Genomic DNA, 12,583 nt, shown 5'->3' with positions numbered 1-12,583 from the left:
ATTAGTGTCTGTCTTCAAATAACTGTGTTTACGCGTGAGAGGAAGACTATGTTCAGAAGGAACAGTGTATGCCTGTGTTTTATCTTCTTGGGACTTTGCAGCTCTGTGTACTTGTTTTTCTAACATAGCTTACTATGTATAATTTCCCGCTTTAAAATGCAATATAGAATTTTTATATAAGTCTCTTGGTACCTGCTGATGATGTGGTCACTGTATTTTTATAACAGCACCTTCGCCAAGTTGGAGTTGTGGGTAAATTTGTGGAGTTTTTTGGTCCTGGTGTAGCCCAGCTGTCAATTGCTGACCGAGCCACCATTGCCAATATGTGTCCAGAGTATGGAGCAACAGCTGCCTATTTCCCAGTGGATGATATTAGCATTGGATACCTGGTGCAAACAGGTTAGTTACAAGAAGAAACATGAATTAAAGGTGTAGAAGCCTGAAGTATACAGGGTGAAGCCCTTTAAGCTTGAATCTTTTATCATTTGTTTTTATCATGTATTTGATTATTCAGCTTGTTTCTTGCTTTTAATGTTAGTACTTATAATGAGGAAGAGAAAAATTTTAGGTTGTCTTGTAGCTGTCTGCTTAGCCCTCCTTGAATGTGGGCTGTCCACATTACAGGAACCTAAACTGCTTTTGTTCTGCAAAAGCCACTGTCTGCTCAACTGCTCTGTTTCTAGTGAGTCCCTAGTACATGGGTTGATAGAGTCCTTTTGTGCATAGTGTAGTGTGAATGGTATGAAATAGCCTGTTTTAGTTTCTGTCACGTAGTACTTTCTCAGGTCCACTTGTTTTTGTTTTTTCTCCTTGTATCTGGCTTTTGCTATAGGCCGTGATAAAGAGAAGGTTCTGTGCACTAAAAAGTACCTCGAGGCTGTGGGAATGCTGAGAGATTTCAAGAACTCCTCTCAGGATCCAGACTTCACACAGGTGAGAAATTACTGTCTTTTCACTCCTTTTTTCTTTTTTTTCTTTTTTTATGCTTTGCCATATTTTAATGATTGTTTTCTCTTTTTTAAGAAAAACTAAAACTAATAAAGGTACTCCTTCTGTTCCTTTGACATTATCTGTACAGCTGTCTTATTCCACTGAGCTCAAAACTGAGCCAGCTAGCTCAGTCTACAGATGTGATAATTTGATCATCAGTATAGACTAACTGTCTGCTGAACTCTAGCTGCTGCAGATTGTGTGACTGGCTCCATGTATTTTTAAGAACTCTGATCCAGAAATTAACAGAGATCTTAAAGATAATGCAGATATATTCTCTGTAGGCCTTGTCTAATTTTTTCCCTTTTCACGTTCAGCAATGTATTTTACTGCATGATAAGGATACTTAGAAGCTTTGTTTGCTAACTGCATACCAGACAATCTGTTTTCCGTGCAACAAAATCAAGATCATGGTCTGTATCTAGGCAACGCAAGATTAGTTCCAGTTTTGTAACTTATGGTCAGTTTTGCATGCTTATAAAAAAAATAATAAAAACTGGAAGAAACATTATAAAAACAAAGTTGAAACATGGGTGGGGAATAAGAAACTATGATAATTCCTTGTGTTTCCTAATAGGCTCTGAATATTTTCCGTAGGGTACACATAAATAGCCTATTCTGGTTTATGCCAGTATCAGAATTTCTCCACAGCATTGTTTTCTGAAAAGGATCCTGCTGCTAGTATGTGAATGGACATAGTTTTTTACACCATCTGCATTGTTCAGATAATTGTCACGCATTGAGTTTTCAATGATTGGGAGCCACACCTGGGAGCTGGCAGGGTCTCAGTGTAGAACTGTTCCTTCTCTTCTGATCTTTCCCATCTCATATACCTCTCATAATTTCTACAGAAATAAAAATGTGCAGACTTCTCTGCTGAATGAATGCTAAGATCACCTGTGACTTGTCTGGCTTCAGCTTGTCTTAAGTGCTGAATCCCTCTCTGCTATTCTTACTGAATAGGTTGTTGAGTTGGATCTTCATACTGTTGTGCCTTGCTGCAGTGGACCAAAAAGACCCCAGGACAAAGTTGCTGTGTCAGATATGAAGAAGGACTTCGAGACTTGTCTGGGAGCAAAGGTGACTGGGAACATATGTGTCTACAAACTAATACATGCTTATAAAATAGTTTCAGAACTATATTGTGGGGTTGACTAGTTTGTTCCTTGCTTTCCTGTTGAGAAATGAGTGAAAGTATTTGATTGGTGCTTGGATTCAGTATAGAAAATGATGTCAGTATTCCTTTTGAATGTTCTTTCACCTGAAGCTGTTGCAATCCTACTGAAGTAGAGCTCCTTCTGATTTTAGACCAGTCTTACACCTAATTTCTCTCTACATCATCCAATGAAAAACTGTAATTGAAAGAAAAGCAAGATTTTAGTCCAAATTATTAGGCATAGACTTGTAAGCTTATAAAATAAGTTTGAAACTTTAACTTGTAGAATGTAATCAGTGAGAGATATCATATCAACAACTCTACCTGCTAAACAGCAGTGCAGACCTTTAGTGATTTAAGTCAAGAAGTTTAAACTGCAGTGATTGTTACATATTCATAATTGCATTAAAGGACCTTATCCTTCCAAATCTCTTCCAAAACATACTGCTTTATGCTGCAAATGATGCTTCCTGCTTTTTATCAGTTGCCAGACTTTTGCCTCTCAAATAATCCTGTAACATATATTTGCATTTTTTGTTGTTCTCTGCTTAAGTCTTACGTATTGGGGCTAAAATCTCAGAATAAGACTGTGTAGCAAGGCTATGTTGGGGAATCTTTGCTTTGCAATATGTGATCAGGAATCCAGATCAAGTAGGTCAGAAGCATCTGAGCAAACTAAAGGGGGATGCATTTATGCAGGAAGAAAACACAAATACTTTTGCATTGAAGGCTGTCTGTTTTACCAGTAAAAAAAGAATGGGATATAGAGCCATGGAAATTATTTTTGTCTACCACTTTCACCAAATATGCAGACCTCCACCACCAATGCAAGCAGCAGTGTGACCGTAGGCACTTCTCATCCATGAAGTTTGCAGCTGATTTCCAGTCAAAATATTGACATTAGAGGCATCTTTTTTGATTCTTTCTTTTTCCTCTTACAGCAAGGATTCAAGGGATTCCAGATTGCTCCAGATCGACACAACAGTGTAATCAAATTTAACTTTGAGGGCTGTGACTTCGAGCTGGGTCATGGTTCGGTAGTGATTGCTGCTATTACGAGCTGTACTAATACCAGTAACCCCTCAGTCATGCTGGGAGCAGGTAAGTATAACTGCTTGATTTTATGCGCAGTAGTCTTTCTATGTCTCTGGCTGTGTGTTGTGAAGACAAAGACAGTGCTAACTCTGTTTTCATCATTTGGCAAACTAGAATTGAGATTAGTCCTTAAGGAATAGCAGAAATGTGGGTGGAAGTGTATTTTTCCTGCACTGTTTTCTCTCCAGGTTAAACTTGAGCTGAATTAACCAGCACCTTTGACACCTCATTAGATGTACAAAATCTGCTCTGTAGTTCTGTGATTGGAGCTGAGGAGGGACTTCTGAAGGAAAGGGTCAGTGAAGAGGGGTCTGTCAGTTTATATCCGGAGGTGCTCTTATCTATCAGCAGTGTATGAAACACATGCTTAGCTATCTGAACAAGTGTCTGAGGGCAGGTAGGGACAAGTAAATGAGGAAAAATGTGTTCTGGAATTTCTGTCTTCCAGAGCCTTGTAATTTTCATGCGAACTGTATCCAAGAAGTGGTCATAGGCGGACTTTGTTTCTCCCATTCTATTGCTTATCACCATCTAAATAATATAATACAATACAATTGGTGCAAATATGAATAGATAAAATTTGAGCTAAGATAGTCATACCAAACAAGCTCCCTTATACATTGGTCTGTCAGTAAGATGCAGCTCATGCTTCAGCAATGTATTGTATCTTTAAGATGATCTTCAGATGTTTTGAAGTTTTGAAATTATTGGAGTATAGGAAAGATTCCCATTGTAGCCATCAGCAATGCCATAGTAAAACTCATGGTTGATAGCAGTATGAATCAGGAAGTACCACCAGAAAGGGTTCATAAGGGAAACTGTCTCTTGAAATTAATAGTATTTGGTTGTTGTTATTTATTTGTACATCTCTACTGCTAAGAATCTAGAACTTGACTCTTACAGAAAGCCAAAATTCACTGATAGGTTGGTTGTTAATTCAGCACAAAACTACCAGAGGTGGGAAGGTAACAATCCTTCATTGTGTTTTTGGTGAGATGTTTGTCTTGTGGCTAGTGTTTGTTTAACCATTTGAGATCTGACTGTCTGCATGCTGCCCCCATGTGACTGCATTTTATTGAAGGTAATTTCCTGAGACTTTTTAATGAAACAGAAATTGCAGACTGGATTTACAGTTCCACAGTGCACTTGCACTTGCTGGTTACTCTGGAATTAGTGCTGTTTCTGCTTTCCAGTTATTTAATTATGCTGCTGTTAACCTGTTGATCAATCAAACTATTCACTTCCTGGAAAAACTGCAGCTGTCCTTTGCATTTTTCAGGATTGCTTGCCAAGAAAGCTGTTGAAGCTGGTTTGACTGTGAAGCCTTACATTAAAACTAGCCTGTCCCCAGGAAGTGGCGTTGTCACTTACTATCTGAGAGAGAGTGGAGTCATGAGATACCTTTCTCAGCTAGGGTAAGTGAGCCTTTCTTACTGTTGTCCAGTGCTTAACTGTAAGCACTGCCAAGTGTTGCAGTGGAATAACTCTTTATCTGCACAGATTAAAAGATATGGTAGATGCCCTACAACATGCTCCTGCATGAATTAATGCATTGCTGTTGCACTGGCTGACTTAGTGCCAAGTGGGGGAAAAGGCTTGCTGCCTTTCTGAAGACTCATGTTCCTATGCAGGAAAATAGATTCTTTTTGCAAGAATAAATGCTTTAAAACAGCATAAATGGCAATATGTTGTTTATCTTGCTAGATAACAGCAGCTCTTTGCTCTGGATACATGGAGCATCACTGCAATAGTAAAGTAATCTTAAAAATGCTGTTTTCAGCAGCAGTGGATTTGTTAAAAAGTATGTCTTCTGAAAGTAAGCCTTACCAGTCATTAAGGATTTAAACACCTAGCTCCAAAATAGCTTTTTAATTCCTTGATGATTTTCATGCTCTGTCTAGGTTTGATGTAGTGGGTTATGGCTGTATGACTTGTATTGGCAATAGCGGACCCCTGCCAGACTCTGTTGTTGAAGCCATTATACAGGTACGCATCAGTCAGATTTTCATGTGCATCTTATGTAGGTAAGTTATTCTCTGTGCTGTATTGAGCTAAACCCTGCCAGGTGTGTATGAAGTAAATGCAGTTCATTTTCTGTGGGAGGTACTTGGGGATCATCTGGAAGGAGACAGTTCTATGTCCTCTTATTGATGTTGCAGCATGATGCAACTCTGCAAACATGCTTCACCAGCTTTCTTGTTTCAAACCCTTGCAGGGAGACCTTGTAGCAGTGGGTGTTTTGTCTGGCAACAGAAACTTTGAAGGGCGTGTGCATCCCAACACTCGTGCTAACTACCTGGCCTCTCCACCGCTGGTGATAGCCTACGCCATTGCAGGAACTGTCCGGATTGACTTTGAGAAAGAGCCTTTGGGTAAGACATTATGGAATGCTGCTTCTCATACCTTATAAATGGAAGTAATTGGAATTAAGCATTTAGGAAATGTTTACCCCAAGGAGGTACTTCAAGTGTGTGAGTACATCTGAGTTTTTAAACGTGCAGTTGTCAGACAACAGAGTAAAAATGGAGTCTTTGTTGGAGGAAAGGGAATGCTATGTGTGTCCTATATTCTAATTCTATGGGAGATGTTTTGGTTATATACGGGTGGTGGTTTTTCATGAGCAGCCTGATCTAGTAGAGTCTGAGTAGGCAGTTCAGCTAGGCAAGCCTTAAAGATCCTTTCTAACCTAAATTATTGAACAAATATTCTGATAGACCAGTAGAAATCACAAAAGTAGGCATGTGTACAGGCATCAAGTTCATGAGGTTATTGTCTGTCAGACTCTTGTAGTTGAATAAGGGTGTTTCTTGTGAGTTTTTGTAGAGTAAGAAGGAATACACAGCGGAAGGGTGCAATATACACTTCTATTTATTTTTCTTAATGCAATATGTATATAGTAGGTATAACATTGTTGATTTATACAGGAATAAGTGCTTCAGGGAAGAAGATTTTCCTGAAAGACATCTGGCCAACACGAGATGAGATACAGGCTGTTGAGCGTCAGTTTGTTATTCCTGGGATGTTCAAGGAGGTCTACCAAAAAATAGAGGTAAACTAATTCTTAGCAAGTGGTTTCATTTATATGTTGTAATATTCTTAAGATGTTAAGTGAATAGGTTTTGACAGTGAAAAGAACCTTTTCCTTTTGTTGCTGTTGCTCTGTTTGTGACAAATATTCAAGTGAGATCTTGTTTTTCCAAATGGCTGCTAGTTATGTAATTGGTTCTTATGGCTGGTTGTGTCCTGAATATTGCAGATTATGGACTTTAAACAATTATTTTAGGCTGATATTAGAAAGTGAGATGTTCAGCCTCATAGACATTTTTCTTCAGGTGACATAATCTGCATTACTTGATAGCATTATTGGCAGAGAAAAACTTGTACTTTATAATGTATTCCTGTAAGTCTTCCTCAGGTACTGAAACAAAATGTTCTTGGTGTTCACATGGTAGAAAAGTTTCTTTAGGAGTTTTAAAATGTTATCTGCCTTCATAACATAGATAAATGCCAGAAAAATGGGTGAGTAGCTCTTCTTCTGCAATGAAGGGAGGGTACTTGCCTTTCCTTACTCTTTCTTCTGATAGGTAGAGTTGTTAAAACATAACAAAAAAGAATAAAGTGACACAAAAACTTAGAAAAAACCTGAAAACTTAGAGATGAAATGTTTATGTGTTTTTCAGACAGTAAATGAATCTTGGAATGCCTTAGATGCTCCCTCAGACAAGCTGTATACTTGGAATCCAAAGTCAACGTATATCAAGTCTCCACCTTTCTTTGATGGTCTGGTAAGTGTGTGTTTCTCCTTAGAATCAGGCCAAACACTGTAGCAACTGTGACTAATCTGGAGGATGAAGCAGAAGCACACCAAGGGTCCTGGAAGCAGCTATGATAGCCTGCTGAGACTTCATTTCTGAGATGTTATCATCACGCTTATCGTATTCAGTTCAATACAAAGGCACAAGCAAATCTAAAAATTATAGGAATTCTCTATTGCTTCAAGATTTTTGAAAACTCCCCCTTTCTTGTTAAGATGGGGTAGCCTTAAGTAGTATCAAAGCAACTGAAAGAAAAGGAAAGGAAACTATAGATCTTCTTGCCTGCATTTTTCACTAAGTAATTCAGTACTCAGATGCAGCTTCAGCACTGTTTAAAAGAAAATGCAAATTTCAGTGTGTAAAGATATCCAGGAATCGTGGATTTTCCTGTGTTCATGCATGTGCTGTTGAAGCCCTCAGCTAACTTTTTTGCCTCATCTATTTTATACATACACAAGTTTGCTGACAGGCAGCCAGGACATCATACTTGGTTTAAGAATGTCTGTGTCTTCCATAGAGTTTTTTCTTTATCCTGACTTATATGAGAAGAAAAGCTCTATTTTGCAGATTTCTTCTGTGTATTGTGTTTTTTAAGAAAGGTAAGGGAATTGTATGTCATTTTAAAATCATGTTCTTTGTACTTGTGGTGGCTTAGACTTTGGCTCTGCAGACGCCCAAGACTATAGAAGATGCTTATGTCCTGTTGAATTTTGGAGATTCTGTGACAACGGACCACATATCTCCAGCTGGGAATATAGCAAGGAATAGTCCTGCAGCCCGTTATTTGACCAGCAGAGGGTAAGCAGTACATTCTTGTTCCTGTTACAAACTGGAAACAAGCCACAGTTACTATACTGTGTTATGGATATGCTATTAGCTGTCTGTTCATAGACACTTGTGTACTTTGGGTGGTGCCTGGAGAATGTGTAAAATAAGAGAGGGAAGCATTCCTGTGTTGTTTCAGCATTTGACACTGGTTCTAAAAGCTTGTGTAGGGTATGCAGATCTATTCAACTTGAGAACTTAAGATATTTGTATGGAAGACGATGGCTCAGACTATTTTTTTTTAGTAAGTCAATTCATAAATGAAGGAATGAGTTTTTTTTCCCCCCCTATCAAAGCAGAATGGTCATAGTCCTTGGGGCCAGAAACTTGTTCTGTATTCACTTATAGCATGTACAGCAATTTCATATAGCTAGGGTATCATGAACTACAGAAGTTTAGGTTTCAGTGCAGCTGCAATGACTGGCAGAGCTATTGTGTTCAGCCTATAAGCAGTTGTAAAGTGTTCTTTTGCTATGGACAGTCTGTCAGTCCAGTACTGTGGATTCAATTTAAGACAAATCCAGGCCTTACTGAATCTCCCTATTCACTCTTTTTTCTTCTTTAAATAACTGTACAAACACCATTGAACTGGGTGCTGCTTCCCTGGTGAGAGCAATCCATAGCTGCCTCAGGGACACTTGCTCATTACTGTATTTACACCAACACTGTCTTGTTTTTCTTTTCCATTAATAGCTTGACTCCTCGAGAGTTCAATTCCTATGGGTCTCGCAGAGGGAATGATGCTGTCATGGCCAGAGGAACATTTGCAAACATTCGTCTGGTGAACAAATTTCTTGATAAACAGGGACCTCATACTATCCATTTCCCTTCAGGAGAAACGGTAAGTATACTCACTGCTTTAAAAAGAGGCTCCTAGGTTGGATTAGCATTAGCTTTCCTTCTTACAGCTTAAGTCACTTACTTCAGTGCCTTGTAAGTAAAGGTAATGTGGGGACAAGAAGATTCAGTGACTCAGGGAAGCAGGTCACACATACCTGCATAAGGTTGTGCACTCAGGCTTACCAGTGGGGAGAAGGGCTATTGTAGTGGTGAGAATGGAAAGTGTGGGCTGTGGTAGGAGTGCGTTTAGGCCGGGAGTCACAAAGTGCTTTGTAACTTAATGCAGAGCTTGGCATAAAGGCTGGGTTTCAAAACACAGTTTTCTCATTTCCACAAAAGTGTATTTCCACCCACAGTAGTATATAAAGTGTGTGATATTTTCATTGCAGCTGGACGTGTTTGATGCTGCAGAAAGATACAAGCAGGCTGGACATCCTTTGATTGTGCTGGCTGGGAAGGAATATGGTGCAGGAAGCTCAAGAGACTGGGCAGCTAAAGGGCCGTTCCTCCTGGTAAGTAACTAAAGTAAACTAGGAGGAGGGTAATACTTAGAAGTTCATTCATTTTTCTTTTTCCAGGAAGAGCAGTTTACAACACTGTCCTAGGTACCTTATTCTCATTCTCAATATCAGAAGCTATTCTGAAGTATAAGCTGAGTCCAAGAGCCATAGTAGGTTTGCAAATATATTTAAATATTCATAGAGCCCTTTCAGGCAGGAAAATGTGACTGAACTTCAGCTAGCTTTCCATACACCAGAAAGGCCATTTTCTTTAGTCTTGCATCATACAGCCCAATAAACCTTGGGTATGTTTTAGGCTTCTTTCTTCAGCTTGCTTATCAGAGAAGATATAAAGTGTATTAAGTGAGGTATTAGTGAACTTGAAATTTAGCATTGCTTCACCATGAAGGTTTCAGGAATTCCTATCAGTACTGTTATAGGATCATGCTATAAATCTAGGTACAGTGGAATATCTGTTCTGTATCCTGTCCTACATTATTCAGCAGCCTTTTCAAAGAGATTCAGGTTTTCTTGGTATGCAATTTTTGCATGCAGTGTTTCTGTGCGTTTTTAAACAATGTGTTAATAGGGTTAGTGTTTAGGGCAGCAGTACCTACTGGCTAGCAGTAGTTGGTAAATGAAAGGTGGGGACCTCAAGCATACTGGTTTTATCCCTATGAGAACAGAAAGTCTATGCTGAATTATGTGGATAGGCATAACCCATCGTGTACTTACCAGGGCGTCAAGGCTGTGCTTGCTGAAAGCTATGAGAGAATTCATCGGAGCAACCTTGTAGGGATGGGAGTGATTCCTCTGCAATATTTACCTGGGGAGGATGCAAGGACTTTAGGACTGACTGGAAAAGAACGTTACACAATTGTAATTCCTGAAAATCTGAAACCACAGATGAATATCCAGATCAAGGTATGAAATGCCTGTGGGCTGCCATGGTTTCTCTTGAATTAACTGTCTCTCCAATTAATGTCTTTTCCAGTAATCTCTCTTTTCAGGAAGGCAAAACAGTTGAGGGCAGGGGACCAGGCTAGATGACCTTTGGATGTTCTTTCCAATCCCTGACATTGTTTTTCTGAAAAAGCAGTAACTCTGAAAGAGCAATGATGGGAGATAAAAGCAGCATTCCTAAACCACTTCATTCAGCACAAAGCAGTCCTGTATCCTGGGGTAGCCTACAACTGTTGTCTATGTATGCCTAATTAATGTCCTGAAAGGGGAAAGCATAGATCCCAGTGTGTTCAACAGTTTGTTGTAAAGTAACTGATGAAAACTGCTTTCAGCAAAACTGATGTAGTTTGATTCACTTCCTGCTCCTGTCTTTCTGCTCTTCTTCTTCCCATGCAGAGCTCCAGTGAATGCTAATACAGTTAGTGTTGCTGCTGTAGCTAAGCCAGGAGAATGACTACATGGAAAAACATTAACAGTTACTATAACCACTTGATTGAGTGGTCAGCTTACATGCCACTAGGCTTGTGTTGACCTTAAAACTGTTAGAGACAGTAAGTGCAGTGCAAGGAGCAGAATATGGAGATATTATGCTTATTATGGCTTGTTTCAAGCCAACTTGCTCTGAAGCAGTTGGTCTGGTGTGGCACCTTGTCTCAAAAAAATAAAATACTGGTGTCCACTTGCTGTTCATTTGAGCTATTAAGATTAGAAAACTATGATAATAGGCTGTATTTTACTATCATGTGGTTAGTTCTACTGATTGAACAACTTCCTTTGACTTCAACAGCTGGATACTGGGAAAACCTTTCACGCCATCATGAGGTTTGACACTGACGTGGAGCTCACTTACTTCCACAATGGCGGCATTCTGAACTACATGATTCGTAAAATGGCATCGTAATCTAAAGTACTGAGCACAGCCTCGCAGGTGCAGGTCTGCCTCTGAGCACGACAAAACTCATCAGTAATAATGAAGAAGAGTGAACCATGAAGTGAACAGTGGTTTGTTGGATTCTTTTTGTTTGTTTGTTTCTTCTTTTTGTTCTTTTAAACAAGCCTTTGGGGAGGCTTGCTGACCATGCTGAATGATTCTGTCTATCAGGAAACTTGTCACTTTTTTGCCCATTTATAAAACTTGTTGTTAGTCTTGAATGGCAATTGAAAATTGCAGTTGGCTTGACTTAGAACATTCTGCAAAAGTCATTGAAATACTGACAGAATCTGTGGAACTATTGAAGATCGTATGCTGGCTATATGTATTTGTTCCATTTCCTTTGACTTCTGTGTTCTGTTCTGTGTTATAGTAGTGGTCCGGAAACTAATGGACAGTATACATTTAATTTTTATTCCTTCCTGATTATCTGATATCAACTTCATTTCTTACTCAGTTGTGAGCGGATTCTGAATCTAATACTGAAATTAATCATCTAGCTGTTTATTAATTCAAAAGAGAATGTGAACTCTGTTCCTTTAAAATCTAAGCCTTTGTGAAAAGGTGGACCTCTGGGGATAACATTTCTAATGGATAAAATTAAACCTATTTTCAAGGAGTTCAGTGTGTTGTTTTATGTTATCCTAGGTACTAAGATATAGGAGAAAGCTTCAGCTTTATTTTCGTCATTGTCCCTACTGGAGCAGGACCCTTTTGCTCCTGCTGTGTTGGGGTGGGGAGTGGTGAAATTAGTTTTGGAGGAAATGAAAGGACTAGAGGAGGAGATAGTGATAACACTGTACCTGCAACAGCCTATTGATAACAACAGCACTGCTGAGGCTGCACTTTGAGGTATGGATACCTCTAGTTATGGACTCCCTGAGAAAGAAATTCTGGGTCTGTTCAGCTTAGGCTTAGGGCCAGCTCAGCCAGGTGTGTACAAATACCCAAAGGGAGGGCACACAGAAAATGGATGCAGGCTCTTATCAGTACAGCAACAGGACTGGAAGCAACATTCACAGGCTGCCCTGAGTGGTTCTGGGTGCTCCATTGGTGGTGGCATCCAAAAGGCATATGGACAAAGTGCTGAGCATCTTGCTGCAGGTGGGAGCAGAGACTTTGGAGATGATGACCTCAGGAGATTCCTTCCAACCTCTGCCAATGTGTGAAACATCTTGAGAGCTGTGAATGTGGTCATCATCTTCAGCACTGTTTGGTAAGAAATACACAACTGTATATTCCTGTACTGTGCACACAGCTCTCACAGTAAAGGATAGAGGCCAGGACAGAACACACCACAGTGCTTAGGAAGTCTATTGTTTTTAATGCCATATGACAGTGTTTAAAAGAATGCTTAAGATCTCACTGACTGGGATCTTGGTAGCTTAAGTAACTTCAGACAAGCATTGGTGACTGAACAATTTCAGCAGCTGGGTGGCTGGAGAGTCTTTGTATTATCAGTAAAGGA

At 39.5% G+C, this 12,583-nt stretch overlaps 1 protein-coding gene across 3 annotated transcripts in view; it reads left to right on the top strand.

Annotated features, from left to right (window-relative positions):
• The window catches only part of ACO1 (aconitase 1), a 28,799-nt gene extending 17,065 nt beyond the window's left edge, over positions 1-11,734 (top strand). For all 3 annotated transcript variants that reach the window (XM_015850001.3, XM_085528985.1, XM_085528984.1), the window contains exons 8-21: positions 228-399; positions 833-933; positions 1,954-2,070; positions 3,088-3,247; positions 4,521-4,656; positions 5,143-5,227; positions 5,457-5,613; positions 6,166-6,290; positions 6,922-7,026; positions 7,712-7,854; positions 8,575-8,722; positions 9,111-9,233; positions 9,960-10,145; positions 10,972-11,734. In XM_015850001.3, the coding sequence (XP_015705487.1) occupies positions 228-399; positions 833-933; positions 1,954-2,070; positions 3,088-3,247; positions 4,521-4,656; positions 5,143-5,227; positions 5,457-5,613; positions 6,166-6,290; positions 6,922-7,026; positions 7,712-7,854; positions 8,575-8,722; positions 9,111-9,233; positions 9,960-10,145; positions 10,972-11,085 (1,872 nt within the window). In that variant the 3' untranslated portion in view covers positions 11,086-11,734. The remainder of the gene's footprint in view (positions 1-227; positions 400-832; positions 934-1,953; positions 2,071-3,087; positions 3,248-4,520; positions 4,657-5,142; positions 5,228-5,456; positions 5,614-6,165; positions 6,291-6,921; positions 7,027-7,711; positions 7,855-8,574; positions 8,723-9,110; positions 9,234-9,959; positions 10,146-10,971) is intronic.
• Positions 11,735-12,583: the final 849 nt, after the last annotated feature.

Source organism: Coturnix japonica, chromosome Z, assembly GCF_054131305.1.
Source record: "Coturnix japonica strain WE chromosome Z, WE-NBRP24, whole genome shotgun sequence".
NCBI lineage: Eukaryota > Metazoa > Chordata > Aves > Galliformes > Phasianidae > Coturnix > Coturnix japonica.
Note: the sequence above shows the minus strand (reverse complement) of the source record. Positions and strands in the feature narration are given on the sequence as shown.